The following is a 27,696-nucleotide window of genomic DNA, read 5'->3' on the forward strand; positions in this document are numbered from 1 at the left end:
TTGTCTTTGTTCTTTTTGCAGAAGAAACAATCAGTATTTTTTTATATTTTACCAGATACATCTATGGATCAGTTTAACAGTAACTTCCCTTACCTTAGGAATACTAAATGTCTCTGCCAGGATCCCAGTGTTTTCCAGTCTGAAAACCACTCCAGTTGAACGTGATGCAGTCTCCGCTGCTGACGTCAGGTGGCGCCAACGCCTCGTTATGAACTGTCACATAGAAACCGAAGAAGAAGCACTTCCGGGAACAGACAGTCAACATGGCGTTTAGTTTTGGCGGCGCCACGAGTAATACAGCGGCAAGTAAGTATTTATTATCACTACGGGAATATTTTTATAATCCAATAAACATGCCATGAACATGTAGACCAGAAGAACGTCACCGCGATGCGTGTACATTAGAGAGAAACATGGTCGGCTGTTAAATTGTACAAACGCACTGTCAGGCGGTGAAGGCATCACGGCTAACATTTAGCGGTATCTACGAGAAATGCTACACAGCTTTATACCAGAGACGAATATTATGTTTTAGTGAAACATAGTGACACAGTTCACGTCCACATTAGGCTTCACCATAATAATAAAACTTGCTGACTCAGTCGGTGTCTTTTCTGAGTAAAGTTCTGCTGTATCTTCTTAGCTAGCCCCTATAGCTAATGTGTAACGTTCACAGTCTCCTTTAAATGTAAGTGAACTTTTCATGGCTAAATATGATATGTGTGTTCACCCTGTCCGCTGTCATGACACCCAATACTTACAGGCAAAACTGATTTTGTTTCTGTGAAGGCACCTCTGGGTTTCCATTTGGTTCGTTTGGTGCCAAAACCACGGCATCCACAGCCTTTGGCTTCGGTGCTCCAGCCGCCACCACCACCACCGCCTCCTCCGGATTCAGCAGTAAGTCTGTCATAGACACAATAGAAGAGAATATATAATCATTGTGTCAACTACTCCTGCATATGCTGTACAACCCACAGCCCAGGGTTAAAAGATATGCATCAGCGTTTGTGTGGGATCTGGTGATTTCGTCTGGTTTGCATAAGGTAATGGGAAAAACTGCTTCTGCTCTGGGTTAGACTGGATGTTTTCGGTTCGGCCGGTAAAAACAAACCCACGTGGTCCTGTTGTAAATCAGCAGGAAGACCTCACTTTGAGCACATTTGCACTGAACGCCCAAACGTTGTGCACCATTTGGCGGCACAAACTACAACATGAAGGGAAAGCGGTCACCGTTTTCCTGAAGAAAACTCAAGGAGACGCCTATGGATCAGCAGGATGAGACGGAAAACTGGGAACCAACAACAACCAGACATCATGAAACCTATTTTATACGGGTGCATCTATGAAACTGGGTTCCTTTTGGTACCTGGTGTTGTGCCGAATTCTACTCCCTGCCGAAAACTGCTCCCCCATCTTAAGTCGGCCATAAAGAGGGCAATGTGCACCAAATTCACCCTGTTACAATATGCTGAGAAATGCTCCCTGCTCACCCTGGCTCATTATTTTTCCTCCTTTCTGACTGTAGGGTACAAAATTAATTGTGAACTATTCAACCTCTTAACGTTATCATAGCCGTGTAGCAAGTAATGAATAATATTGTAAGATATTGAAGTTACGTTTATTTTAATCTGTTTAACATTAAAGAATGTGCAAACTGTAAGGTATATAAAACTTTCAAAAGTCAAATCTTAGATACATAACACACAAAATATAAATTTAACAGATACTGCCAAAAACAACATGATGGGGATACAGTTTTCGGCAGGGAGCAGAATTCGACACACCTGGGACTTTTCCAGCTTTTTAGACCCAATAATTAAAGGTAAATGTAGACATATTTCCCCCCAGGATGGACCTAATGATGACCCTAGATAAATGCAAAAAAATATATACTCTTGCTCTGAGCCATCCCATAATTAATGAATTTATAGTAAAATATTGGGGCCAAAAATAGGACCAAAACTGGGACCAGAAAAGCTACCTAGGTGTCAGTGCATTTGATCTGGAAAACATGGCTTGGAATTGTTGATTACAGTTGATCTATTGTGAATTATAATTGCCAAAAGGATTCTCTGAAGTGTATTCTTTATTTTATTTATTTAACCAGGTTTTTCCCAGTGAGATGGGGGATCTCTATTTCAAGGGAGACTTCGCTAAGACAGCAGTGATACAGTCACATCATTACAGTTTTATAATACTGAAAGCATTTGTAAACATAGAAAAAACATAGACAATGTAGAGCTGCAACCAATTAATTGATTAGGTGCTTGAAGTGAATGCAAAATTTTCTGATTCGATTAATCAACTCCAATTGATTGAAGGGAAATATTCCATTGTAGTTTTCCTGAACTGAAGCTTCTTTGTGTGTCACAATAAGCGCCCGTGTGAAACACAACAGTGGAACCAATGTTTAACAGCAGAGAAATGAAGGAAACAAAACTGAAGATTTAGGAGAATTGTGGTTGAATGATTTTTTTTTTTATCTCTTTGAGTCGATTAATCGGTTGCAGCTCTAATACAATCAGTTATAACATTTACAGACCAACAGTCTTGATTCTGGAGTTTTAACTCTCTTTAAAATCAGTCAAAGGAATCTGTTTGTAGATTCGAGCTCAGACTGAAGCTTGTTCCAGGTGTCAGGAGATGAAAACCTAAAAGATTTTTTTTCCTAATTCAGTCTTTATCTTTGGAACAAACTGTTTCAAAGTGTTCATTGAGCAGATATTGTAACTGCCACGATTCCAAGTTAACAGTGAACATAAATAAGAAGGAAGTCTCCTCAAATAGCTTTATAAAATAAAATATACCAACGACTGAGTCGACGAGCAGATACCGATGACCAGTTCGTTTTTCTGTTCTTATTGTCTTGTAGCTCTTACAGCGCCTGGTTTTGGAGCAGCCACCACCACTGCTGCTGCACCAGCCACAGGATTTAGTTTTGGCTCCACCAACACTGGTAAGAAACACACATTATCTTGGCAAACATGCGTCTTTAGATTGTATTATTGTTTTTTCTGGTATTCCACTAAAAGTCTGTTTTTGCAGTTTATGATCCCCTACCAGACCCAACTTTGTTTCATTTAACCCTACAATGTTATTTTCTCTTTCTTGCTGCCTGCCTCCGCTGGCTGTAGGATTTGGGGGGCTGGGAGCTGGAAACACCACGGCTGGTGGGTTTAGTTTTGGGGGGTTTGGTTTAAATGCCAACCCAGCAGCAGTCAGCTTTAATGTGGGGTGCTTTGGTACAGCAACCACCACTGGCACTGTTTTCAATTTTGGTAATAGCCTGGCTAGCACAGGTAGATGACCTTCGTGATTGATTGATTAATAAGTCTAGTCTGTGTCTACAAACACATTTTCTTTCATTTTCACATCTGTGTGGTGCGGTGCTTTCTCATTTCACATGTCGATTAGCCTCACAGTTCTTGCCTTGCTGTTTCCATTTGCATGAGGAGACAAAATGTAAAGTAATGCACCTGTTTGATTTATGCCCGCAGCAGGCCTATATGTTTCCATTTCTTTGTGAGACAGATGTTTAATGTAAATCCATAAATATTCCTATTTGTCAATGGCTCTGTCAATTATGTCTCTTTCATTTTCCTGAGTTACATTCTGACCACAAATTCATTCCCCTCCTCTTTTTCCATTCATTTTTATGCATCTAATATGGTTTGTGTTACAAGTATTTCAAGTATTATGGCATGATGTGTTTCTCAGGCACTTTTGGTGGCTTTGGGACAACTACAACATCTGCTGTTGCACCTGGGTCCACATTTAGTTTCGCTACTCCTTCTAACACCACAGGTCAGTGGTTTTTGTAGAAGTGTAATGCTTAAGGGGATTTTTGCAGGTCCTTATAAAGTCTATGATCCAAGAATCTGGAGCCATATTCACAGATATTTTTAAAGGTTCTCAGTGCAAGTCTGTCAACAAAATAATCAAATATGATGAACTACAAATACAAATATTAAATTTAAGATTAAAACAATCTATGTAATTAGGGCTGTGTACTGGCAAGAATCTGGCGATACGATACAAATCACAATACTAGGATCATGATGCAATATATCATGATATTGTTAAAAAGGCAATTTTTTATTGGTTTTGTTTGTTTTTTAATTGATTATATCCTTGAAGAATTGAATTACAGCAGAAATCTGCCCAAATACTAAACATATTTTTATTTGATCCCAACAGGATCTAATGCTATATCCCAAAATGTTCCTGTGTTCAAACTGAAATTCTGTTTTACAGACATTCCAGTTTCAGATCCTGTTCAAATGTTCAGATTCTATTAGTTCACAACTAACATCAGAACAGGATTTGAGTTCAATCCCAACAAAGGAACCAACATTATTGAATAAAAGAGTGTGAAATGAGAATAAATGAAATAAAAACAAAAAAACTAAAATGAACCTCCACAAAATCTACATTTGAATAAATACCTAAAAATATTGATACAGTACTTTTCAATATCGATACAGTATTGTGAAATGAAATATTGCGATATATTGCAGAACCGATATTTTCTTACAGCCCTATATGTAATGGAGAAACTGTCCTTTTCATTAAAGTAAAGCAGGATAAATTTATGGAAATGCGGTCAAATGGACTATATACTATATCAACCCATTGAGGCCCGATTTAATTTAACTGGAAATGACAAGTTATAATTGAACTGGTTGAATATACTGGACCTGGAACTTGTATGGATTTTGGAATAAGAATAATGAAAATAATGGAAAAATGTGACGTCTTTTTGTTCTAAGGTATGTTTAGCAAAATATATTTAATAAGAAGGGGGAAGACTTTAAAAAAAAATTTAAGATTTTAAATAAGTGTGGCTACTCAGATTATGCCACAGAATGTCTTTAAAACATTGTAAAAATCAGGAAAATGAAATGTTAGAAATGTGGATTTCATAGTAAAATGTTTAAGTGAATTAAAATGCATTACATTTGAAGCAGCAAAGCAAAGGTCACAGTCTGTTCCTTCAACTGCAAATTCATATTTTAAGATAATGTTTTAAAAGGTTTTGTACCCAGGCGTCCCTAGAGGGTTTCCATCTTTGTCGCCATTTTGACCTCTACTGCTATGTGTTCTACCTATTACGATATTCAGGAAACAAGAGAGCGTTATCTTGAAAGGTTTTAGTCAAGGACACAGAAGAAAAAGAAAAAAAATGGAGCAGACCTCAGGGTTTATTTAGATTTGTGGAGGTTTATGTGCATTTCTGTCTTTATGATGCTGTTTGTCTAATAAAACAGCATTTTTGCACAGTGTTGGGTCTGTGTTGTTACAGTTCTTCAAATTATTAGTTACATTTTTCTTTTTGAGTATTTAAAATTAACCCATACAGACTCAAACATCCACTGGCAACCAAAATCATTTACTGATATAAGAAGTTAAATATCCGTTGATCCACCAATCCTGTCAATACATGTCAATAATTGGTGTAAAATAAGTTCTTCATCTTTTCATGGTCATCAGATATGACCCATCTGGACGTTCAGAGGCTCCGTAGTTGCCGTGGAAACACCGTCATCTTCTCCAACATTGATTCACCAGTAAAACCCACGGAGTTGGATCAATGCCAGTGGATGGACACACTGGGTTTTATCTTCAGTTAATGATAGATTTGACTGAGAAAAAGTCACTTTTTCTTCTCTTTTCTCTGTCTTTGATAGAATAAACCTTAACTTTAATTTGCGCTTTTATGAACATCTACATGATCAGTGAATTAAATATAGGAAAATACCAGATTTTCACTTAAGAATGCAAAATACTGAGCATAATATTAGAGTAAATGGTGATAAATTACTTAATAAAGGTTAAAAATTGAGGAGAAAAAAATCATTTGGGAACTGCCACAAAAATAGCACTGGGTCTTTATTGGTTAATATGAAAATAATTGACATTTAGAGAATGACAAGGATTGCTGATAAGTTTTCTCAACTGATATGTAGCAAACTGAGGTTCACTAATGTTCATGTAATTAAAAAGAAGAGACAAGTGAGGAGATGCAGGTGACCCCATTAAGTACAACACAGTAGTAGTAGTAGTTTATTCGGTTGTTAATTACTTTAAACCCCAAACAAAAACACCATTGTTCCATATACAATGGGATCGAAAGGGTTTAGGCTGAAGTTCAGGCTTATCTTGTCTAACCCTATTTACAGTTAACATAATGTTTCTGCAAGAAAACAAACAAACAATAAAAATTTTCAATACAATCATTGCTAAATATACAACAGAAGAGAATATATATTTAATTTAATTCAGGTAAATCGTGTCCTTATCTCAACTACAAATATTGATCCTAGTCTTTTCTACAAGTATTTTCTTTAGTCACTCCTGAGCTCTATATTTTTGAATAATAGTTCTTTTGTACATCTTTTTATAAGTTGTAATTGTTTTAGACTGTTTGAGTCTTTTAAAAGATGTGATTGATTCATTATCACAAATTAATATTTTTGTAAATGAAAGAAAACATACTTCACGTGTACTGTAGTCTTGAATTTTCTTTAGTAGCATTAATGTAGTTACTTTGTTCATGGTTTCTTTTTCTTTGTTGGTATTGTCTTTCAGGCAGCCTGTTTGGTAACACACAAAACAAAGGCTTTGGGTTTTCCTCTGGGCTTGGCACAGGGACTGCTGCAGGGGCATCAGGATTTGGGACTGGATTAGGAACAACCGGTCTCGGTGGGTTTGGAGGCTTTAATGTCCCACAAACTCAGCAACAACAAGGTAAGAGCCCATATGTCCAAATAACACAGGTCTACAATGTTTTTGGAAATCATCTGTCAGAGATCAAATATATTCAGTATACTCTGCATTAGGGCTGCAAAATATTGTAAAAAACTAACATTGTGATTTTTTTAAAATTCTGCGATTCTATGTATACATATTGCAATATGAAAAAATACTCAGGAGAATATAATAGTTGTGTGGTGCCGACGTAAATGGTCAAACTAATTATTTGTGTTACCGCTTGTTGTGGCAACAGGTGCAAGGCACTATCGAACACATGTTTAAATTTCATCCTTATTGTAGCTGAAATAATTCCAGATAACTGACGTCGCTTTTCTTTTTGTCACCAAGTTTTCATTTATGATGATTTTCAAGAGATTCGGGTGAGTAATCACAGAAAGACTTACAGATTCGTGATACTGAGGATATGACTGAAGTTTGACAGATTTGATGAAAAATTGGTCACGAAAGTGTCACGCACCTTTAACATCACAAATTTCTGGCGACCCCAGACTTTCATAATGGAGAATTTCTTTTTTTTTTTTTTTTTTTGCTAAAATTATTTTTGTTTTTGATCATGTTATAGTTTACTATACTATGTTACAAATAAACATTAATTTTATAGGACATTTAGTCTATATAATGTCTATTATTGTGAACAGAGGCAGTATATCCAGGTGTAGATTACTGCACAAAGGGTCCGGATCTGTACAGTCAGTCCAGCTGTGATTTACAAGGAGGACAATTAATACTGAACAAACAAGAACTGAAACTATGAATTATGAAAGAGCTGCGGTATCTGAAACTGACCACAGTGAACATGTGACACAAACAGAACCACAGTGCTGCAGTTTCACAACCACAGTTTGTCTGCTATGGATTGGGATTGTCTCTGTCAACTCACCATAGATATTTTTATTGGTACGTTTTTTTTTTGTTGTTTTGTTTTGTTTTGGGTTTTTTTATCAATTACTATAAATTTCAGGTGACCCCATATGGGGTCCCGACCCCAAGGCTGAAAAACACTGCATTAGAGATTGTGCACTTTTAGTCCAATTCCCACAGTGTACATGCCCTCTCATAGTGACAGCATCAATTGTGCTACAACTTTCACAACTGTAGAGGGCGACAACAACCAAGAGGATTCACATTTTCATTTTTGACAGCACTAATAAGGCTGAAGCACTTCCAGGATGCTAATTGCTGGAAAGGTTACAAATAATCATCATACTTTTGTATAGCATAGCATCAGCTCATTTAGTTAATTAGTTTTAGTCCTGAAACACTGTATGACCTGTCACTTAACTTTACTGTCTCATGTTTCAGGAGGTTTGTTCGGCCAGCAGACGCAGCAGCCGGGTCAGACTCAGCCCACCCAGCTTTACCAGCAGGTCACTGCTCTGTCAGCCCCCACCCTGTTAGGAGATGAACGTGACTCCATCTTAGCCAAATGGAATCAGCTGCAGGCTTACTGGGGCACAGGGAAGGGCTACTATGGCAACAACAACCCTCCTGTTGACTTCACACTGGAGAACCCCTTCTGCAGGTTCAAGGTAAACTCTGACATAAGGTCATTTAAAGTATTTGTTGTTGTTGTTTTTTTCAATAGATCTTCAAATGTCAGCCCTCTGTGTTTTGTATTTTCTAGGCCGTTGGCTACAGCTGCATCCCAGTTAGTAAAGATGAGGATGGATTAGTAGCGTTGGTTCTCAATAAAAAGGAAGCCGACGTGCGAACCCAGCAGCAGCAGCTTGTGGAGTCCATCCATAAGGTCCTGGGAAGCAACCAGACGCTCACTGTCAATGTGGAGGGTGTGAAAGCCCTGCCTAATGATCAGTAAGTTTTAAGGCATCACACTGTGGCTGCTTCATCAGGCTTTGGAAGAATCACTGTCATATTAGTCCATGAGCAGAACAGTTCAAGATGCAGATGTTCCAACTGCACATCTGATACAGTTGGATGAAATCAGATCCATCATTTCTAACATTTGTGCCCCAGATTTATTTATATTTAAGTAAAGGATGTATACTACTATTATTTATAAATGTGGCTAACAGTTGAGCCATGGGCAATAATTAAACACTTACCAGCAGACTGAGTCCACTTTTCTAAGCAGTCTCTCTCTGCTGTTGTCAGTAAAAAAAAAATTCTGAATGTTAAATTCAGAGTTACTGTTCAGTTATGATGTGAGTTGAAGATCAGTGTGTGATCTTTTAGGCAGGTCACCCAGCCCGACCTCATGCACACATAGTTTGTTTTGATGTACAGAGTGCTTGCGCAGGTCTTGAAAGTCTTAAAAAGTGTAGAATTTTGAAACACTGTTTTCCAGACCTTGAAAAGTCTGGAATTTTATGTGAAAGTCTTGATAAAGTATGGAAAATAGTTTCTCTCATAGTTGAATTTTAGAGTATGTTCAAAGGCACATAATCTAATAATATAAGAAATACATGAGGAAAGCATGTTAGGCTACGTCGATGCAAAATGCAACGGCCATGCCTGCCCGCCCATGACGGTGATGTGTAATTACAGCAGTTTACACAGACCTGTATATGGTAATATTATTATGGATTGGTTAAATGTGTTACTGTACTATAGATCTAGCGTGGCTGCAGTTAGTGTGTCACATTGAGCAAGAATTTCTGTTTCAGTTGTTACCATCAGTTAATTCCTTGGTTCTTAATCATTCTGCAAAGACACCAGCAGGAGAGATAGAGTTCATTTGGAGACCTAGATCACTACCTTTGGCATTATTTAGACAACAGTGAATGACCAGTGTCATTAATTTTATTTTATTAATTAACTCAATACTTAAATGTAAATATACTCAAAAGTACAGACCAGGCGTAACCTTTTTACTTTTCTACTATACACAATAGGTACAATCTCAACCAAAAAAGTAGGCACACAAGTATAAAAGTACATAAAGTCAAGGTTTTGGGGGAAAAAAAATAGCTGTTTTGAAAAAGTCTGGCATATTTAGCTGGATGAAGAGCAAACACCCTGGATGTATCTTAAAACGAAGTTACATGTTCGAAACTGCTGCTGTAATGCAGTGTTTTTCAACCTTGGGGTCGTGACCCCACATGGGGTCACCTGAAATTTCTATTAATTGATAAAAAAAAAAATGAATTACCATAAATATTTTTTTTACTGATTCAATATATATTTCATAATGATTAAAACACCACACACTTTGTGTAATAAAAATCAAGTTCAAATAAAATGCAAGGGATAATATCTGAGAGGGCATATCTTGATTGACCTGATCATGTGACTGTGCGTCTTTCCAATGTTCATTGTGGACAGTTTCAGATGCTGCAGCTCTTTCATAATTCATAGTTTAAGTTCTTGTTTGTTCAGTATTAATTGTCCTCCTTGTAAATCCTAGCTGGACTGACTGTACATATCCTGACCAAGGAAAATCACATTCTCTCTTTGTGCAGTAATCTATACCTGGATTTACTGCCTCTGTCCACAATAATATACATTATATAGACTAAATGTCCTCTAACATTAAAGTTTATTTGCAACATAGTATAGCAAACTATTGCATAATCAAAACAAATTCATTTTAGCAAAAACAAAAAAAAAACAAAAAAAAAAATTCTGGGGTCGCCAGAAATTTGTGATGTTAAAATGGGGTCATGAGCTAAAAAAGGTTGAGAACCACTGCTGTAATGATCAATGATGAGGAGTGGTCTTCATAACGTTTGCCTCGTTTCAGGACAGAGGTGATCGTTTATGTGGTGGAGCGTTCTCCTAATGGCACGTCCAAGCGGATCCCTGCCACCACACTGTTCGGTTACCTGGAGCAGGCCAACATTAAGGTCCAGCTCACACAGCTGGGTGTGGCCATGTCCATCACGCGCACAGAGCTCTCTCCAGCCCAGCTCAAACAGCTGCTGCAGAATGCACCTGCAGGTACAAATGTGCTGGAATTTGTTTGTCCATCTGTTTATGTCTGCCACTCTATAAATCCATTGCTGTAAAAAAAAATAACGTGTCTCCAGATGTGAGTGATGTTTTTTTTTCCTTCACCAGGTGTGGACCCTATTATATGGGAACAGGCAAAAGTGGACAACCCTGACCCAGAGAAGTAAGTTGGTCAGAAAACATCACTGTTGGAGAACAGTTTAGTTACATTAGACTCAAGACATGGCCACATCCAGTCATTTATCAATACTGTTAGAACAAGGGGAATCTTTAGGAGGCATATGTTTCCACAAAAGAACAGCAATGCAAATGTAAAATAAGATAATGAGATATATCAGGAAATTATTTGCCTTGTTTAGTATAGATGTCCATGCTACGTGCTATATGTTTGCTTGGAGAGAGTTGGTTCTCCTTTGCTCCACTTTAACTGAACAAAGATACTGACCCAAAGCCAAAAGGATTAAGATTAAATTTAAGTTTATTACGTCTCTGTTTCAGAACCAGCCTTGAAGCCTCACACAAAACATTTAGAATAGAACAGATAGAATAGAATGCCTTTATTGCCATTATACATATGTACAACAAAATTAAAAATTTATTTTGTATTATGCATTTATTGCAGTAAATGCATAATGATTGCTGTGACAAAGGACTATGGGTATTTTATATCATGCTAGTTCAATATGGAAATAAGCCTTTTTGTCTTTTAGCTTTATTTGGTTTATATTGTCAACTTAAACACTTTAAGGCAATCATTTGTGGGTTCAATATATTTTGATGTTGACCAAACATTTATTCTTTTTAGTGTTGCATCTCCTGCTGCTCAGGTTGTGTTTCATGTTTGGATCATAAAGAATAGTTAAAAAGCTCAAATAAACCCTCTGGTTTCTTCAACCTTCACTCATGTCTTCCAGCCCCTGACAGTTCCTTTACCATTTGTTCATCCTAACAAAAAGTGCAGCTCAGCTTTTCAGTGAATTCCTGATGTTGTGACAGTTCATCATATTTTTTCTTCAGATTAATACCAGTCCCCATGGTGGGTTTCAAAGAGCTGCTTCGTAGACTGCAGATCCAAGAGCAGATGACCAAACAGCACCAGACCAGAGTGGACGTAAGTATGATCGCTGTCGGCTGTTTGAAAAACCCTCACAGGGGAATGGGCAGAGCACCTTCATATCATCCCAAGAATTCTGAAACAGATTATGCCGTGTCAAGGACGGAGTACACAGGTGTTCAATTTATGCCCTTTGCCAACAGGTTGTTATTAGCTGAAAGGCTTTTCTAAATTCAGCTGAAGGCAGTAGGGAATGTTTATAGATAGACTTTTAAAAATAAATTGCATTTTTATCTGTCTTAGAATATAAATAAAACAAAGTCCTCTCCCTATTGACAGCAGTTTTATGGGTCATTGTGTTTTTGATGGTCATCAAGTGAAGTTCACTGTGGTTAGATTAGATTAGATTAGATAGAAATTTATTGATCCTTTGGGCAGAGCCCTCAGGAAATTGAGGTTCCAGTAGCAGCACAACACTGGATATACACACAAGAAATACCACAATGAATGAATGAATGAATGAATGAAATCTTTAGTTTGAACATGTCAACAGTGAAATCAAAACAAAAATCAACCCACAAAATATAAGTACTGGTACAGAAATGATTGATAAGCAAACAAACAACAAAATGAATAAATAAATAATAATAGTTATAGTAAATAATTATAATAATATCAATAAAACAAATGAAATGAAATTATACATGCTCGAAAAGGAGTAGGAAGAAGTAAAAATACTCCTATACTCCTACCTCCAATTTCTATTGCTTATGATCACTATATGGCAATTATTATTTTGTATGAATATAATAGTAACACCAACAACCTTTTTCCTTTACACAGTAATATGATAATACCCATTTACAACTTATCCTACCAGATATTAATAAACTCTTAAATAAATAAATAAATAAACATAAACAAAAAACAACCACCACCACCCCCAAAAAAGAAAGAAAATAGCAAAACAATAACTATTAAAAAAAAAAACATTATTGAAAAAATAAACAGGTAATTGCACATTATAAAGCACAAGTAGCAAGGTGGTAATGATAAAGTAATAATAATTAGCTAATTATGTTGTGTATATGTATGTATGTATATCATGTATGTGTGTGTGTGTGTGTGTGTTTACATATATGTATAGTTTAATAATCACAGGATAAAAGTTACAATAAAGGGATGACAGTAATAGTAGTCATGATGATATAATAATAATAATAATAATAATAATAATAATAATAGATAATAGTAATAATAAGCATTGGTAAAAGAACTAAATTACTAATAACATAATGGAGTGAAGATTCCTTTCCTCATGTTTCTGTTTATTTCCACACGTATGAATTCGCAGATTATCTCCAACGACATCAGTGAACTACAGAAGAACCAGGCGACGACGGTGGCGAAGATCGCTCAGTACAAGAGGAAACTAATGGATCTGTCTCATAGAGTTCTCCAGGTAGATGCCAAACCGTTTCTTCCAAGTGTCAAGTCAGATTTTGGATGTTCTCTTCTTCCACGAACAGTGAAATGTCATGAGCACTATGTGTACGCTTGAAACATTTGGAAGGATAACTTGGCGCTGTCTGTGTCTTTCCCTACTTCATCATTTCACCACCACTTTTTTATTTATTTTTAAATGTATTCATGTTTTCCTGGAAGGTTTTGATCAAGCAGGAGATCCAGAGAAAAAGTGGTTATGCCATTCAGGTGGATGAGGAGCACCTCCGAGTGCAACTGGACACCATTCAGTCTGAACTCAATGCCCCCACCCAGTTCAAGGTGAGTGCATGTCTGTGCTGCAGCCAAGCATGATTATCAGCCTTAACCTCCTGAGACCCAGGAAATGTCAGCAATGTACCAGCTTTTTTGTTTTTTATTAAATAAGTGCCTATATTGGAAACATCATGATACAACAGTTTTTTCAGATGCAGTTTTGAACATTTTTATGGAATGTCCTTTGTGGTGGACAGTTTTTTCTTTTTTTCTTTTTTTTTTTTTTTTTGTATAAAGTTGCTAAACTCTTGTCCACAAATGTGGACAGTGGATCCTAGGAGGTTAAAGTGCATCTGTAATGCAGATTAAGTTTCTTTTTAAATGTTGGCTGTAGTTATAGTTTTCATTGGGGCTGTAAATGCTGCATGAATCTCATCCAGTGATATTAAATTAATTAGTCTCATTGGTATCAGTATCTTTTGTGTTCTAGCCTGTCTGTTTTATTAAAGTGCTGGTTTCTCGTCTTGTTGGATATTTCACAGTGTCTTATCTTATCCACCAGGGCCGGTTAAATGAATTAATGTCCCAAATCCGGATGCAAAACCACTTTGGAGCGGTGAGATCTGAAGAGCGCTACAACGTGGACGCAGACCTTCTCAGAGAAATCAAACAAGTGAGAGAATGCACTATTAAATGAGTTTTATTTCTCTTCCTTATACTTACATCTCAGTCCAACACCTCAGATATTATAGTTTTTATTTTCTTTATGTGAAAGTCTTAATAAAGTATGAAAAAAAGTTTCTCTCATAGTTAAATTTTAGAGAATGTTCAAAGGCACATAATCTTATAAGATCAGAAATACATGAGGAAAGCATGTTAGGCTACGTTCAGACAGCAGGTCTTAAAGCACAATTTGAACTTCTGGTGAAATCTGATTTTTTTTTTTTTTTTTTTTTTTTGTGCTCGTTCATGTTCCACATTAAATATGACCTTTATCAGTTTTGAGTATGAACTGAATGTGACCCTCAAGTTACCCACATGGACTAAAGCGGTCCTGAAGTGACCCACATGCACTAAAGAGGTCCTGAAGTGACCCACATGCAATAAAGCGGTCCTGAAGTGACCCACATGCACAAAAGAGGTCCTGACGTAATACGTGGCAACGCAGACACGCACTGTGTTTACAGAAGTGACACTCCTGGGACACAGAATTGTGATGTTTGTCGCATTTCAATGATGTAAAGGTCGGATAAAGGTGACCTGGCCGTTCAGACTGAAGTCACATTGGAAAATATCAGATACATTTCGGATTTAGGACCACATATGAAAGTGACCTGGGTCAGATTTTAAAAAAAAACAAAAAAAAAACAAATCGATTTGTGCTGTTCAAACTGTCTTTAACAGATCAGATACAGGTCACATATGGACAAAAAAAATCAGGTTTGGGCCACATTTGCCTGCAGTCTGAACGTAGCCTTAGTTAGTTTCAGTTTATTTCAAATATGCAACAAAACAAAGTAATCCTACTGTAGTCCTTAGAAATTAAACAGATTCATATATTTGAAAGCGAGTGGGAGGAAGTTTAACTTGCATATAATTATAATTATGCATTCATTCATTTATAAATTTATTTTATATAATAGTTTTATCCTGAACCGAATCCATTGCCAGATATTGTTTGTGTGAATGTGATAACTCAGACAGATTTAGTTGGATTTCTTATCCGTTGATAACCAACATAGTGGACCCCTAGTGGAAGAACCTATGGATTTCAGCTTCTCTATCAGTATTATAAGTCATCCACATGGGGGCGATTTAGTTAAAGTCTTTGTTAAAGACATAAATCAAGCAATAATAGGCCAATTGAGATCAAATTTGGTTCATATTGATCTTTCATTTCCATCCACAGTTCATATGGTGTCATTTTCATTCACTAGGTGGAGTTTTGTGGGAAAAATTGTTTCTCTGACCATTATTCTGACACTATCAGGTCCATGGAGCTCAAACTGAGTTCATATCGATTGTCTAACAATTATCGTGGATTGATTTTTACATTTATTTATTTATTTATTTATATATAGCAGAGGACTGGGGAGATTTCACGGATATACTCGCGCTGTCTGCCCCTGACAGTGTAAGTCTCAGTAAAGTGAACTTTTCTACAACACGCAACAGGTCCAATCTCAACCAAAAAAGTAGGAACGCAAGTGTAAAAGTACAAAAAGTCAAGGTCTGGGGGAAAAAAATAACAGTTTTGAAAAAGTGTGAAATTTTTATTTGGATAAAGAGCAAACACCCTGTAACTTTTATTTTACCAGGTAGGTCAGTTGAGGACTAAGGCTGTTAGAAAATATCAGTTCTGCAATATATTGCAATATTTCACTTCACAGTACTGTATCGATATTAACAAGTACTGTATCGATATTTTTAGGTATTTGTTCAAATGCAGATATTGTGGAGGTTCGTTTTTGTTTTTCTTTTTTGTTTATATTTTATTCATTCTTATTTCACACTCTTTTATTCAATAATGTTGGTTCCTTTGTTTGGATTGAACTCAAATCCTGTTCTGATGTTAGTTGTGAACTAATAGAATCTGAACATTTGAACAGGATCTGAAACTGGAATGTCTGGAAAACAGAATTTCAGTTTGAACACAGTTGGAACATTTGGTGATAGAACATTAGATCCTGTTGGGATCGAATACAAATGTGTTTAGGATTTGTGCAGATTTATGATGGAATTCAATTCTTCCAGGAAATAATCATTTTAAAAAAGAAACAAACAAAAAATTGCCTTTTTAACAGTATCATGATATATCGTGATATATGGTATCATGATCCTAGTATTGTGACTTGTATTGTATCACCAGATTCTTGCCAATACACAGCCCTATTGAGGACCAGTTCTATTTAGTGATGAACTGGTCAAGTGGCAGCATAAAGGCAGATAAAACAGAAAAAAGAAATGTTGTGGTCTAAGGGACTGTTCTGTAAAGATACAAGCAGTGAGTGATTGACATGCTTTTCTTACTTTCAGCACTTGAAACAACAACAAGAAGGTTTAAGTCATTTAATCAGCGTCATCAAAGACGACTTGGAAGACATCAAACTCATAGAGCATGGACTGAGCGACAGTGGACACATGAGAGGAGGCATCCTGAGCTGAGGCACCTGCAAACACACCCAGCAGGGGTACAGGGGACACCCACAACAGAGACACCTGCAAACACACCCAGCAGGGGTACAGGGGACACCCACAACAGAGACACCCACAACAGAGACACCTGCAAACACACCCAGCAGGGGTACAGGGGACACCCACAACAGAGACACCTGCAAACACACCCAGCAGGGGTACAGGGGACACCCACAACAGAGACACCCACAACAGAGACACCTGCAAACACACCCAGCAGGGGTACAGGGGACACCCACAACACTCAACATGGACTGGATTATGCTCAGCAGAAACAGGACTTCTCAAAGTAATCTGTTGCTTTAAGGCTCAGGTGTCAAACATACGGCCCGTGGGCCAAAACCAGCCCACCAAAGGGTCTACTCTGGCCTATGGGATGAATTTGTGAAATACAAAAATTACACTGAAGATATTAACAATCAAGGATGTTAAAATCATTCTAGTTCAGCTTCCACATTCAGCCCAATATGATCTCAAGTGCATTAGACCAGTTAAAAAAAACTATTGTAATAACCTATAAATAATGACAACTCCACATTTTTCTTCTTTTTTTTTCCAGTGTAAAAAAGCTAAATTACATGAAAATATTTACATTTCGAAACTCTTTTCACAAAAATGTAAATAATCTGAAGAAATATGAACAACCTGAAATATATTTCCCAATATCCTGCCTGTTACTAAATGTTTTATTTGTAGTTGTAGTTCTAATTTCACATTTGTAAACTGAGGCATAATATTGTTAAAATTCCTCTTATTTTTCTTAAGACATTTCAGGTTGTTCATGTTATTCACATTTTTTACTGAAACCTTGTAGACGTAAACATTTTATCACTGTTCTTATTTTCCTGGTCCGGCCCACTTCAGATCATATTGGGCTGAACGTGGAACTGAACTAAAATGAGTTTGACACCTCTGCCTTAAGGCACAAACACATTTGTAAACAAGATAATTTTCCAGAAGTTCTTTGATTATCACGGGCCTGTTTTGGTTTATCAGGTCTGTCACACTCTGAACCAGCATCATCAGAAAAACAAAGACTCATCTGTGCTCCCTGGGCTGATATAGAGTGGGTAATGGAAAGGATCAATATTGTCTAATAATAGCTGGCTTGCCTTATGTCAAATCAGATTAAGGCTATGAGACTATGACTGTGACTGGCATGTAAACAACACGTGAACCTGAACACTTTGTAAATACATCTTTTGTATTTCTTTTTATGATGGTGTTAGAATCTGATTAAAAATTCATTTAAATTAAAAAAAAAAAATTACTTTGATGGATCTCCTTTTTTTTTAACCCATAAAGACCCAGTTCTACTTTCATGGCAATTTCCAAATAAATTTTTCTCTATATTATACCTACATACTATACCTTTTTAAAGTGATTTATCACCATTTATTATAAAGTTACCCTCCATATTTCACATTTTTTCAGTGAAAATCAGGTATTTTTCTTTGTTTAATTCACTGATCATGTAGATGTTCACAGAAACTCAGATTAAAGTTGAGGGTTTTCTATTAGAAACAGAGGAAACTCAAGAAAAAGTGACTATTTAGGCGATAACCCCAGTGTGTCCATCCACTCTCATTGATCCAACTCCATGGGTTTAACTGGTGAATCAATGTTGTAGAAGATGACTGTTTCCATGGTAACTACAGAGCCTCTGAACGTCCAAATGTGTCATATCTGATGTCAATGAAAAGATGAAGAACTGTATTTTACACCAATTATTGACATGTATTGATAGAATTAATGGATCAGCAGGTGTTAAACAGTTTAGATCAGTAGATGGTTTGTGTCATCGGTGGCTTTTTTGGCCTTTGTGGGTTAAACATACTGTAAATGCATCTTAATTCTTCAGTATTTTTATTTCTGCATCAGTTTCTCATAAGATAAGCCTTTATTTGTCCCACTGTGGGGAAATTTCACAGTTAACAGCAGCAAAAATACAACAAGCAAGTGCAGAGAAAAGGACAGGAAGAAAAATCATAAATGGGTGAAAATAAAGATATAAAGAGAACTAGAAAAGCACTCAGAGAGCACAGACCTTCACAAAGGCATGACCAGTTGTGTGCCGCCCCCCCCCCCCCCGATCACCACCAAAATTGAATCATTTCGTCCTCGTACCAGTATCAACATTTACTGAAAATTTCATCCAAATCTGTCCATAACTTTTTGAGTTATCTTGCACACAGACAGACAGACAAACCAACGCCGGCAAAAACATAACCTCCTCGGTGAAGGTAAAAATAAGAAATTTAGTATTTATATAAATAAAGATTTGAATTAAAAATTAAATATTTACATCATCGTGGCTGCACATGTATGTGGTGTGATGTTCCTCCATAACCCTCACATCCATAATATTTACACTGGTCTACAAGTAAAAAGCTTCCAGAAGAAAAGTAGTTGAACTTTACCAAATTTTAGTCACTAATAAAGAGAAATTAAGTCAAAAGTACTCATTAGTTGTATTTAGAGTCAAAAAAATCCACATAAGCATGCAAGATTTCAAAAAATGTTCCAAGGCACACTGTAGGATTTGTGTAAAAATAAAATGCCTTTATTACTCCATGGTAATCTTTAACATTTTTTAAAGATTTTATTTTAAAGATTTCCATGGAGTAATAAAGGCATATTATTTTTGCACAAGTCCTACAGTGTGCTTTGGAATATGTTTTGAAATCTTGCATGCTTATGTGGATTTTTTTGACTAAATAGTAAGACACACCAAAAGTTTCCAAAGAGCACCTGTGGATAATCACCAAGAAGACCCAGCAGCACTTCCACTCGGTTGGTTTAGGGCTCATTCGTTGTATTTTCTAAAACACAGTCTTGGGCCAAAATTTGGAATTTTGAGAATTAATGAGAGAATGGGTTTAATTCAAAAGGAATGTTTGTCTCAGAGCTACAGATCTACCTCAAAACAGTGTCTGCACATGACAATACATTCACTTTACAGGTTCTATCTAGTGGAACATTTATAAATTTATTGTATAAATGTACATAAACCAACATATATGTGGAAGAACACCATCATATATATTGAAAACAGGAGCTAACCAGCACTTTTGTAATTTGTTTTCTGAATCATCTTATTAAAGAATGTAAGACTGATCACATTTATTGAGTGAAGCAGATATTGTAGAGCAGTGTTATGTGTTTCTGACTCAAAGGTGCGTAGACTTTCTTTTGTCACCACACAGATATGGGGCGTGTCTGGATCCCGGTGTTTACCTCCTCAGATGGGCCTTTTCCAACATCTCATCAAAGTAGGGCTTGAGTTGATAGGATTCATGTCCTGGATTCAAAACCCCCACAAGGATGAAAGACTGATTGGCAGTTGATCAGATTAAGCAGCTCTCTGGCAGATTCTATCCCCTCATGCACAACGGTCACCCATATCCCAGGGGTCTGAGCAGAACAGGAGGACGCCTGTCACCACGGCAACGCACCTCTACCTGCGAGGACGCAGTGACCGATGATGTGGTCACGTTTAGCACAAAACAGCACTGCGTGAAAAACCAAAGCACATGACACTTAGCTTATTTGCATTTACGACAGGGATGAAATATTTTTAAACAAGTGGTGTCAGACAAAACAAGCCCCACCCCTCACACATATTTCATCCATTCTAAGTAAATGGGAAGATTTGAAAACATTTGAACTTTGACCTACTTTTCCCAAATTGTAATCACATCTGTTCTGGGTCACTGGCAATCTATAAATCAAATTTAGTATGAATTCAACCAAGAGTTTTACTGCTAGAGTGTGAACAAACAAACAAGTAGTTCCAGGCACAACAAGCCCCGCCCCTCTCACATGTTGTATCATTTTTTGGCATCGATCCAGCTGATGTCATCATGTCTATGCATGTGCTGATGTCGGCATATCAGTTACCTCTATATATGTACCAAGTTTGATGTAAATTAAAACAAAATCGATGTTTTTACAGACTTTTTTTTACAAATGTGTTTTCAAGGTTTGAAAAGTGCTTGAATTTTAGTTTAAGTGCTTGAAAGTGCTTGTAATTATAACTGTGATGTGATTTATTTATCTGTTTTTCACATTAGCTCTACCAGGTTACATGCCGAGCCAAAGCTACTTACAGAGAGGTGATACATTTAGAAAAATAAAACTTTATGTTAAAAAAGAAAATTGCCAGGTGTTCTCAGGTGGACTCCAGATACTTTTTCCCCGTGTGCTTGCAATGCAATGCACAGGGGACTATTGTTCATCATATTTATTATTAGGGGCTCGGGCATCGACACGAGCACCTTTCCCCCATTCCAAAGCAATGGGAGAAAGGTATGACCACCTATTGTTCTTCTGCGCGTTTATTATTATTATTATTGTTATTATTATTTTTATGTTTCTGCATTTGGCAGACGCTTTTTTCCAAAGCGACTTACAGGGGAAAACCAATCAAATCACTCAATCAAGTTTTATTTATATAGCGCCAGATCACAAAAAGTTCTCTCATGACACTTTATATATAGAGTTGGTCCAAACCAGACTGAAGCCACTTTACAGAAACCCAACAGAATCCTCCAGGAGCAAACACATGTGATGGTGACAGTGGAAGGAAAAAGTAGCTTTAACAGCAGAAACCTGGAGCAGAGCCAGACTGAGGAGGATGGACGTTTTATACAAAAACTTTGAAAAAAAAATGCGGCCCAGACCGTTGGAAATAGACCCAAACATGTTATTACAAAAATGTGCAACCTGGTCTCGAAAGCTGTGCTATTTTATTGGCTTGACATTCCGATGCACGGATTTCGTTACAATTGTGAAAAACCGGTCAAATTTCTCCATCCGAAATGAATTGGGCCATTTTCAAGTGGCTACCATTCCCAAACGATCCGTGCTAAAATTATTCTGTCAATGCAGAAATGCTCAGCTTGGCCCAAAGATTATCTGTGTGGTCACGTGGTAACGATATCACTTATGGTTTTTGCACAAAAATGCGAAAAAAAACTCCATTCATTTTCAATGGGAGCGACAAAAAAGTTGTCTGTTTTCTGACCACTACTGCTTCGCCATACTTTCACCTACAGACTTAATTTAAACTTTAAAACGCAGGCATTTTTGTCATCTCTCCAAAAATGTCTGTGGTATGGGGATGGAGTTGACGGTTTTCAATAGGTGAGTCTTCAAAAACCCCTGGGTTTAGTGAAAATCTGATCTGCTAGAGTGGGTGATGTCATCACCTAGAGTGGAGGAGCAGCCAAAATTCACCTGAAAATTTTCTGGACAACTTGCCCTCCTGGCCAGACAATAAATAGGAGGTGAATGATCTTTTCCACAAATGTAGCCATGGTTCCTGGGCTTCCAATTAACCCATGTTTGAAGACCTAGCTCTTTCTAAAGTGAAATGGCAGCCAGTAGTTTCAGGGCATATCCCTCCTCAGCTCCTATTCAAATCAATACAAATCAGTGTTGAACGGATGGCTGTGCTCCTGCTGAGATGACTGTTTTTACACTCACAGAATTCCGTCATTTCTCACAGTACAGACAAAAAAAAACACATCTGTGTGTTCCCCAGGTCTGTCTGCTGCTCACGATTATGTTAGTTTTCACCTGTCATTTACGGTTTTCCCATAGTTAGCCACTGTTCGGGAGCTGTTTCAGTCATAGATGAGCGTGTTTGTGTCTGTGTCCTCAGTGGCTGTGCTGCTCGTTGTCATGGTAACGGCACATGTGGTCTGTGTGTCACAGCTGCAGACAATTAACATAATTAAGGCTCCACAAAAAAACACACTAATACAGATACAGTACAATTATGAATAAATCTAAATAATAAATGATGAATGCAATAAGAATAAATATAAAAACACAGAAATATAATAAAGCTGAAAAACTTCCCATAAATTCTCTATGAAATGAATGAGCTCACCTGGGATCACACACACACACACACACACACACACACACACGGAACTGTTCAGTTAAAGGAGCCGATTGAAACACTGCTTTAACAGGACTGACACAGACTGTGGGAGGGGCTTCTCATCTGAATACAGGTCTACAGACAGTCTGTGGTGACGGCAGTCCACAAACACTGACACACACATTCACATAGGAAGTGAATGGGACATATTTCTTGCTTTAACGTCGCACAAGTCCACTGATTCGGCAAGAGGCAAGCACATGGGTTACATTTCCTTCAGGAAATGTATGGAAGTCTAGTTTATTTAATCTTTGTTTCGATGTGAGTGTGCTCGAAGAACACCATGTGGCTTCAATGTTTTGGATAAAACTTTGTGTTCTCCTTTAATTTCTAAACTTTTTGTTATAATGGAATATAATTTTAGTTGTTTATAGCATAATGCAATGTACATCATTGTGATAAAAAGTTAAATAAATAATCATGAGTATATGTATTTCTGTAGATATGTATTTTACTCCGGTGATAAGGTGCTGGATTGGAAAAAATTGAAAATGACCATTAAAAGTGCTTGAATTTGACCTTGAAAAATGTGTATGAACCCTGTTTATTCTTATCTTGTGTCTTTTACAATTGTTCTGGGATTTTTTTTTACCACAACATTTTTGTCTTTTGTTTTATATATTTTTATTTTATACCATATGGTCTTGTTATGTCTCTTACAAAACCTTTACAACTATAAATAATCATCTGGCTTCTTCAAGATTCATTCAGGAACAAAAACCAGCCTTTAAACTTGAAATGAAAATGTATGAAACTTTCAGCACAGTATGTCAGTTTTTTTGTGAACAGTGAAAGACAAAAAACACCTCTGTTACGTTTGTTTTTATTAATTGTTCAATAAATGATCATCTGAATTCTTTAAAATACTTAAAAATACAGAACATAAAAAACAAAAACTGCTAAGATCCCAACATCTAAGAGGTAGAAAAGAACTATTTTGCATTCGTGTGAATAAAAGTACACAGAGTAAACGGAGCCAGGCCATGTGTCGCTCTACCGTCAACAGTACTGCCTGTTTTCTACGTTTGTCTTTAGCAGATTCGTGGTACTACTCTGTGTGTGCTGAGAGGTCGACCAATCGGAACGCCTCCATGAACTCGTTGATGTCGATGCTCCCGTCTTTGTTGAAATCGATGCTGTGGGCCAGATCTGTGATGGCCTTATCACTGATGTCCATCTTAAGGTGAGAGCTGAGGAGTTTCCAGGTCTGACGGAACTCCTCCAAAGAGATGAGACCTGAAAGGAAACAGAAAAGACCAACAGATAGAGATTTAAAAAATGCATACTTTGTAGATAAAAGATACAACTAAGCTAAAACTAAGCATTTAGAAAGTAATTTAAAACTAATAAAAACTATCAAACCTGCTTTAAAAACTAATTAAAATGAACTGAATTAGAGAAAAAAAGTCCAAACTAAATAAAACTAAACTGGAATGAAAAATCCAAAACTATTAGAACCTTGCTGTGTAGAACCTGGATAATAAGTGTAATGTGCTAAAATAGAACTGTAAGGTCTAAAACACGTTGTAACATTCAGAATGAGAAGGTACAAAAGGACTGGACACAACAGGAGGACCTCCTCACTGACCTGAATGATCTGTGTCAATGATTCGGAAGATTGTCTCCAGGTTCGAGTGGTTTTTGTACATAGTCTCCAGGATACTGGTATCTGAAATCTGTTAGACAAAGGACATGTTATTTAATCCGCTGTACTGAAAACTGTATGGATTAACTCAGGGGAGTCAAACATGTGAGCCAAAACTGAGCCGCCAAAAAGTCCAATCCAGCCCACAAGATGAATATGTGAAATGCAAAAATTACACTAAAGATAGTCATATATGATCTCAAGTGGGTCCGACCAGTAAAATACTATCATAACTAGAAGCACTCGGAGAGCGCAGACCTCCGCCAAGGCTTATCAGTGCCCCCCCCCCCCCCCCCCCGTGGGCCCCCCCCCCCCGATCACCACCAAAATTTAATCATTTCTTCCTTATCCCATTTCCAACAAACCCTGAAAATTTCATCCAAATCTGTCCATAACTTTTTGAGTTATGTTGCACACTAACGGACAGACAAACCCTGGCAAAAACATAACCTCCTTGGCGGAGGTAATTAGGGCTGTAAGAAAATATCAGTTCTGTAATATATTCCAATATTTCATTTCACAATACTGTATCGATATTAACAAGTACTGTATGGATATTTGTAGGTATCTATTCAAATGTAGATATTATGGAGGTTCATTTTAGTTGTTTGTTTTTCTTTTTTGTTTCTATTTTATTCTTATTTCACACTCTTTTATTCAATAATGTTGGTTCCTTTGTTTGGATTGAACTCAAATCCTGTTCTGATGTTAGTTGTGAACTAATAGAATCTGAACATTTGAACAGGATCTGAAACTGGAATGTCTGGAAAACAGAATTTCAGTTTGAACACAGTTGGAACATTTGGTGATAGAACATTAGATCCTGTTGGGATCAAATGCAAATGTGTTTAGTATTTGTGCAGATTTATGATGGAATTCAAATCTTCAAGGAAATAATCTTTTAAGAAAGAAGCAAAACAAACAAAATTGCCTTTTTTTTTTTACAGTATCATGATATATCATGATATATCATGATCCTAGTATTGTGATTTGTATCGTATCACCACATTCTTGCCAATACACAGCCCTATTCATAATAATGGATAAATACTGAAAACTCCAAATTTTTTCTCTTTGTTTTAGTGTAAAAAAAAAAAAAAAAAAAAGAAGGAAAATTACATGAAAATGTTTGCATTTGCAAAAAATGTGAATGACTTAAACATGAACAACCTGAAATGTCTTAAGAAAAATAAGTGCAGTTTTACCAATATTCTACCTGGTACAGGGCGTCCATGGCTCAGGAGGTAGAGCGGGTCATCCAATAGCCAAAGGGTTGGCAGTTTGAATCCCACTCTGTCCTAGTATGAATGCTTATGAATGTTCGGTGGTGGTGGGAGGGACCACACTTCTGTCAGCCTCCCCCCAGGGCAGCTGTAGATACATATGTAGTTTACCACCACCAGAGTGTGAATGTGAGAGTGAATGAAGAATGGATCAATAATATAAAGTGCTAGTGCAAGTAAAATACTGTCATAATAACCTATAAAAAATGACAACCCCAAGTTTTCACTTTGTTTTAGGGTAAAAAAGGAAAATTATATTAAAATGTTTACATTTACAAACTATCCTGTAACAAAACGTGAATAACCTGAACAAATATGAACAACCTGAAATATGAAGAAAAATGCCCTTTTTAATCAATATTCTGCCTGTTATTAAATGTTTTGTGAATTTGTAGATCCACTGTCATCTATAAGTTGGAATGCACATGTGGAAATGATAAACTGAGGCAGAATAGTGTTAAAATTGCACTTATTTTTCTTAAGACATTTCAGGATGTTCATGGTTGATCACATTATTCACATTTTTTTAAAGGATACTTTGTAGATGTAAACATTTCCATCCTGTAATTCTACTTTTTTCCACTCTAAAACAGAGAAAAAAGTTTGGAGTAGGGATGTAACAATTACCGGTAGAAGGATAAACTGCGGTAAAATTCCTGATGGTTAGTATCCCCGTGTAAATTCTAATTATCATTATAAGTGTTTGATTATCGCACTTTGAAAGACAGAGACAGAGAGACTATCTATCTATGAAAAAAAACTCAACTCAAACTTGATCTGTAAAATGGTCAAACAGTGTCCATAAGGTTCCATCTTTAATGCACATTTGTATGTTTAATGTTTACATGGTAATATTTGAATGTTTCTGCAACAGAAAGTACATTGTGCTGTGATTTTATTAGGTTTTTTTTTTGTTGTTTTGTTGGTTTTTTTTTGTTTTTTCAAAATATAACGTGGTTAAATTATTTCAGTGTGTGTATCAGTACTTTTTGAACATTTTGAGCACATTTCAACAATAATAATAATGATAATTGTGATAATTTTTAGTCACAATAACCGTGATTAACAAATCTACCTACAGGTATAAATAAAGTAACCTTGACCTTGATGTGAAATGTTCATATCGTTACATCCCTAGTTTGGAGTTGACATTATTCCCTCCAACAGGAGGTACTGTGATCACTTTGCTTTGTGTGTTTGTTTGTGTGTTTGTTTGTTTGTTTTCATCTTTAGTGTAAAACTCTTCCACCCATCTTTCCCAGATCTTCCCCACAGATAGGCCTAGGCCCTGGGACCAACCCAGTCCATTTTGGTCCCAGTAGGACAAAGTTCAAGGTCACAGCAAGGTCACAACATCTACAGTTTTCCATCTGTCATCACTGAGACATTTTCCAAAATTCATCCCAAATTCCAATCGACTCCGATTCTCCTCCAGTTGGATCCACCTGTAGCTTAGAACAGTCTCTTGTATGTGGAACTAAAGTGTCCACATCCACAGTGGAATGTGGACTCTGTGGACATTTACACTGAACACTGAAAATCCCATTTCCCACACATTTAAAATTAGAACTCAACTAATATTGATGTGAATTGAATCTAATTGGACAGACACATGACTGGGACCAGATTCAACTGTTTCTGTGTATGGAACAACCTGGAAACTGTTGGATTTAAACAGACAGAGTGGATCCACACATGCACAGAGTTCAGGCTGAAGGAGGAGCTCTGAGTTCTGAACACTGGTTTATAGGTTATCGTTAGTATTGTACTGGTCCGGTCCACTGCGGGTCATAGTGGGCTGGATGTTGAACCTGAACTAAAATGACTTCAACACTCGTGCATTAAATGAACTCAAAGCCGTGGTCACACCAGCTGGTCCTGACCTCTAGTTTGGGTTCGGTGATGGACAGCTCCTGGATCCACTTGTGGTAGTCCACCATGCCGTCCTTCATACTGCTGACCAGCTGAGGCCGTAGAACCCTCCAGGGCAGACCCAGGTTCAGGACTTTCTCTGTGGCGCTGGCCCACTGACTCTGAGAGATCAGCCCTGAACCACGAACAGCAGAGAGGAAGACCTGTTAATGACCTCAAACATACGGCCCTTGGACCAGAACCAGCCCCTGGACCAGAACCAGCCTGTGGACTAGAACCAGCCCCTGGACCA

The 27,696-nt window shown here is 37.0% G+C and overlaps 2 protein-coding genes across 4 annotated transcripts in view; one reads left to right on the top strand and one right to left on the bottom strand.

Moving 5' to 3' along the window:
- Positions 1–235: 235 nt before the first annotated feature.
- nup54 (nucleoporin 54) lies at positions 236–16,902 on the top strand. 3 transcript variants are annotated; one of them, XM_030148302.1, is made up of 15 exons: positions 236–306; positions 790–900; positions 2,876–2,959; positions 3,138–3,302; positions 3,721–3,807; positions 6,592–6,750; positions 8,080–8,306; positions 8,402–8,589; positions 10,478–10,674; positions 10,795–10,849; positions 11,704–11,797; positions 13,095–13,202; positions 13,406–13,525; positions 14,022–14,132; positions 16,496–16,902. In XM_030148302.1, exons 1-15 carry the CDS (start codon positions 264–266, stop codon positions 16,622–16,624), a joined length of 1,878 nt encoding a protein of 625 aa, XP_030004162.1. In that variant the 5' UTR covers positions 236–263; the 3' UTR covers positions 16,625–16,902. The 3 variants fall into 3 exon arrangements, with proteins under 3 accessions (XP_030004162.1, XP_030004163.1, XP_030004164.1); XM_030148303.1 differs by having other exon boundaries at positions 3,138–3,173; XM_030148304.1 differs by lacking the exon at positions 3,138–3,302.
- A 6,509-nt stretch (positions 16,903–23,411) lies between these two features.
- ppef2b (protein phosphatase with EF-hand domain 2b) overlaps positions 23,412–27,696 on the bottom strand; it is a 32,339-nt gene continuing 28,054 nt past the window's right edge. Inside the window, exons 17-19 of the mRNA XM_030148301.1 lie at positions 27,416–27,579; positions 24,193–24,280; positions 23,412–23,840 (exon numbers count right to left, since the gene is read on the bottom strand). Of these exons, the coding sequence (XP_030004161.1) occupies positions 23,653–23,840; positions 24,193–24,280; positions 27,416–27,579 (440 nt within the window). The 3' untranslated portion in view covers positions 23,412–23,652. The remainder of the gene's footprint in view (positions 23,841–24,192; positions 24,281–27,415; positions 27,580–27,696) is intronic.

This window comes from Sphaeramia orbicularis, chromosome 12, assembly GCF_902148855.1.
Source record: "Sphaeramia orbicularis chromosome 12, fSphaOr1.1, whole genome shotgun sequence".
NCBI lineage: Eukaryota > Metazoa > Chordata > Actinopteri > Kurtiformes > Apogonidae > Sphaeramia > Sphaeramia orbicularis.

What these genes read in the sequence shown, in the direction of transcription:
- nup54 (XM_030148302.1), top strand. Translation starts at nt 264, where the DNA reads ATGGCGTTTAGTTTTGGCGGCGCCACGAGTAATACAGCGGCAA. An exon ending in CACGAGTAATACAGCGGCAA is followed by an intron (nt 307 to 789) that starts GTAAGTATTTAT and finishes GTTTCTGTGAAG; the next exon opens with GCACCTCTGGGTTTCCATTT. An exon ending in CGCCTCCTCCGGATTCAGCA is followed by an intron (nt 901 to 2,875) that starts GTAAGTCTGTCA and finishes ATTGTCTTGTAG; the next exon opens with CTCTTACAGCGCCTGGTTTT.